Source organism: Pygoscelis adeliae, unplaced genomic scaffold (assembly GCF_000699105.1).
Source record: "Pygoscelis adeliae isolate BGI_AS28 unplaced genomic scaffold, ASM69910v1 Scaffold442, whole genome shotgun sequence".
NCBI lineage: Eukaryota > Metazoa > Chordata > Aves > Sphenisciformes > Spheniscidae > Pygoscelis > Pygoscelis adeliae.
The window spans coordinates 814,914-817,498 of record NW_008824191.1 but is presented as its reverse complement, the minus strand read 5'-3'; the positions used below and the strand labels follow the sequence as shown (position 1 = coordinate 817,498).

At 60.1% G+C, this 2,585-nt stretch overlaps 1 protein-coding gene across 1 annotated transcript in view; it reads right to left on the bottom strand.

Annotated features, from left to right (window-relative positions):
• Window positions 1-719, bottom strand: part of IL11RA (interleukin 11 receptor, alpha) — a 4,560-nt gene extending 3,841 nt beyond the window's left edge. Inside the window, exons 1-2 of the mRNA XM_009334722.1 lie at window positions 627-719; window positions 23-122 (exon numbers count right to left, since the gene is read on the bottom strand). Of these exons, the coding sequence (XP_009332997.1) occupies window positions 23-122; window positions 627-719 (193 nt within the window). The remainder of the gene's footprint in view (window positions 1-22; window positions 123-626) is intronic.
• Window positions 720-2,585: the final 1,866 nt, after the last annotated feature.

Below are 2,585 nucleotides of genomic sequence, written 5' to 3'. Positions count from 1 at the left end.
GGGGGGCTTGGGGGGGGCTCACCTTCCTCTCCCCAGGCCTCGGGGACGGCGAGGGAGGCTGACGCCAGGGCTGCTGCGAGGAACACCATCACCCTGCCCAGGCCTGGGATGGGACTGCGCATCTGGAGGAGGCAGAGTGGGGAGGGAGAGGGTGTTATCCCCTGCAATGGGGCGGCCAGTAGGGTCCACAGCCCAGAGCATCTGCAGGACCATGGACCCCGCATCTCCCTCTCACCTCACCCCATCCTGCTGGGGACAGCATGGGGACCGTAACGCCAGGACCCCAGCTAGGGCAGCTGGCAGGGTCTGTGCCACTGCCACAGCTGGTCCCTGGCTGCTGGGGAGTCCCCATGCCTGGAGGGGGGACACAAAGGGCAAACACTGACCAGGAGCTTGGGGCTGCGTGGGTTGGCGGGATTAAGGGCTCTTTGCCATTGCAGTCCTGTGCCAGGAGCCCTGGCTGGCTCCCAGCCCCGGGATGGTCCAGAGACCTGCGCCTGTGCAGCTGGAGCGGGAAGGGACCGAGGAGAAATTCTGGCCTGTATTTACGTGGCAGGAGACAGCAGTTAGATCTGAACAGGCTCACACAGCCAGGGAGAGCAGGTCTGTGAGAGCTCAGACCGTACCGAGAGTGGGGCTGGCTGGTGGTCCCGCGTCACTGCCCATCCCTGCACTCGCTGCAGGGCTGGTCCGTGCAGGTCTGTGCCCTTCCAGGCCATTTGGGCTCTCTGGACCCAGGGAGAATGGCCCTGAAATCCCTTCCTCCCACTCAGAGATCACCAGTGGGTCTGGGGCAAGAAGTGCAGGGGATGTTGAGTCAGGGATGTGCACCCAACTCTCCACGGGTCAACCCCAGCCACAGGCCAGGGTCTCCCCACCATAACACAGCCAGCATCACCCTCTCTGTACCAGCCAGCATCACCCTCTCCATCGCAGCCAGCATCACCCCGAGGTGTCCACCCCAGCCTACATTGCTCTGCACACACCAGCCAGCGTCACCCTGGCCAACCCAGCCAGCATCACCCTGGCCATAGCAGCCAGCATTGCCCTGAGGTATCAGTCCCAGCCTGCATCATCCTGCACATACCAGCTAGCATCTTCCTGACTGTGCCAGCCAGCATCACCATGTTCATCACAGCCAGCATTGCCCTAAGGCATCTGTTCCAGCCTGCACTGTCCTGCACACACCAGCCAGCGTCACCCTGTCTGTACCAGCCAGCATCACCTCAGGACATCCATTCTGGCCAGCATCGTGCCATCCATATCAGCAACATCACACTGTCCCTATCAGCCAGCCTTGCCTGCCCCCAGCAGGCACAGACAGCTGAATCATCTCTCCCTGGAAGACCCCCCTGCCCACCCCTCACGAACGGGCAGGCCTGTTTATTTACACCCATATTGTCGGGCTCTGCTCCCGGCTGCAGGCAGGCAGGGGCTGAGGGCATTGGAGGCAGTGAGCTCCCTGCCAGCCCCAAGCACAGGCTGCAGCTCGTGGGCGTAAATCTGTGTCCCCCTGAGTCACCTGGGTTCAACAGCTGAGGGGTTCCAGGGAGGGATGCTCCAGCCCTGCAAAGGCACCCCAGAGCAGCTGCCAGTTCCCCTCCTGCGGGCAGGTGCCCATGGCCGCAGACCAAAATGCATGGCAAAGGAAATGAGACCTACAAGGCGATGAGCTGCAACTCAGAGAGTGCAGGGGGGTTGCATCAACCCTGTCCTGAACACGCCAGTCAGCCTCAAACGCAAGCCCCAAACGTAAGTAATTTCATGAGACTGTCATAAGCTTTTCCTACCAAACCACCCGTAGAAATGTTCCCAAGAAACATCAGTTAAAAGGTCTCTGCCAAAATTATCCTGGTAACTAACTGGGAACATTTGGCCTGAAAGTAAAATATTTTGGTGATGAAAAAAAAAAAGACTTAAAATACACTTAAAAGCAGCAAGCAAAAATAACTCCAAACACCACGTGGGCCAGAGTTAAGGGGACGGTGCTGAGGGGGGGCAGGGAGAAGGGAGAGTCTGTTAGTGTAGAGAGATAAATAGTTTTAAAATAAAATCATTTCTTCTCCCGACCGCCCTGGGTTTTTGTGCAAACGCTGCGGAGGGTGAAGGCAGAGCTGCTGCACCCATCGCCCACCGTGCCGCTCTGTGGCAGGGGGATATGCTCTGGGTGCTGGCTCACTGCTGACGCGAGTTTGCTAGCTCTCAGGGTCGCTGACTGGTTCAAGGCCAGTGTGGAAAAATGACCCTGCAGCTGTGATGCTGAAAGGCATCTTTCCCTGCACGGACAAGGGAAGAGCTGGGGGCACAGCACAGTTTGCAGCCAGCTGCTGCTCACGTCCCTGGGGAACGGCGTTAAGCCCTGCCCGGCCAGCCTGGCTGCGGGTAGTATTGCCAACAGACTCGGAGGCACCCCAGACCCCTACGTGGTGGCAGAGGGCATCTCGGCAGACCCCGTCCCCCGCTGCATCCCAACCCCTGGCCTCCACGGTGACCCCCCAGTGGTCCCCCACCACTCACCCTGAGGGCCACCCTGCATCCTCCCACCCTTCAGCACCCTCCGTCCCAGGGCCCCCCCAGTGCTCCCC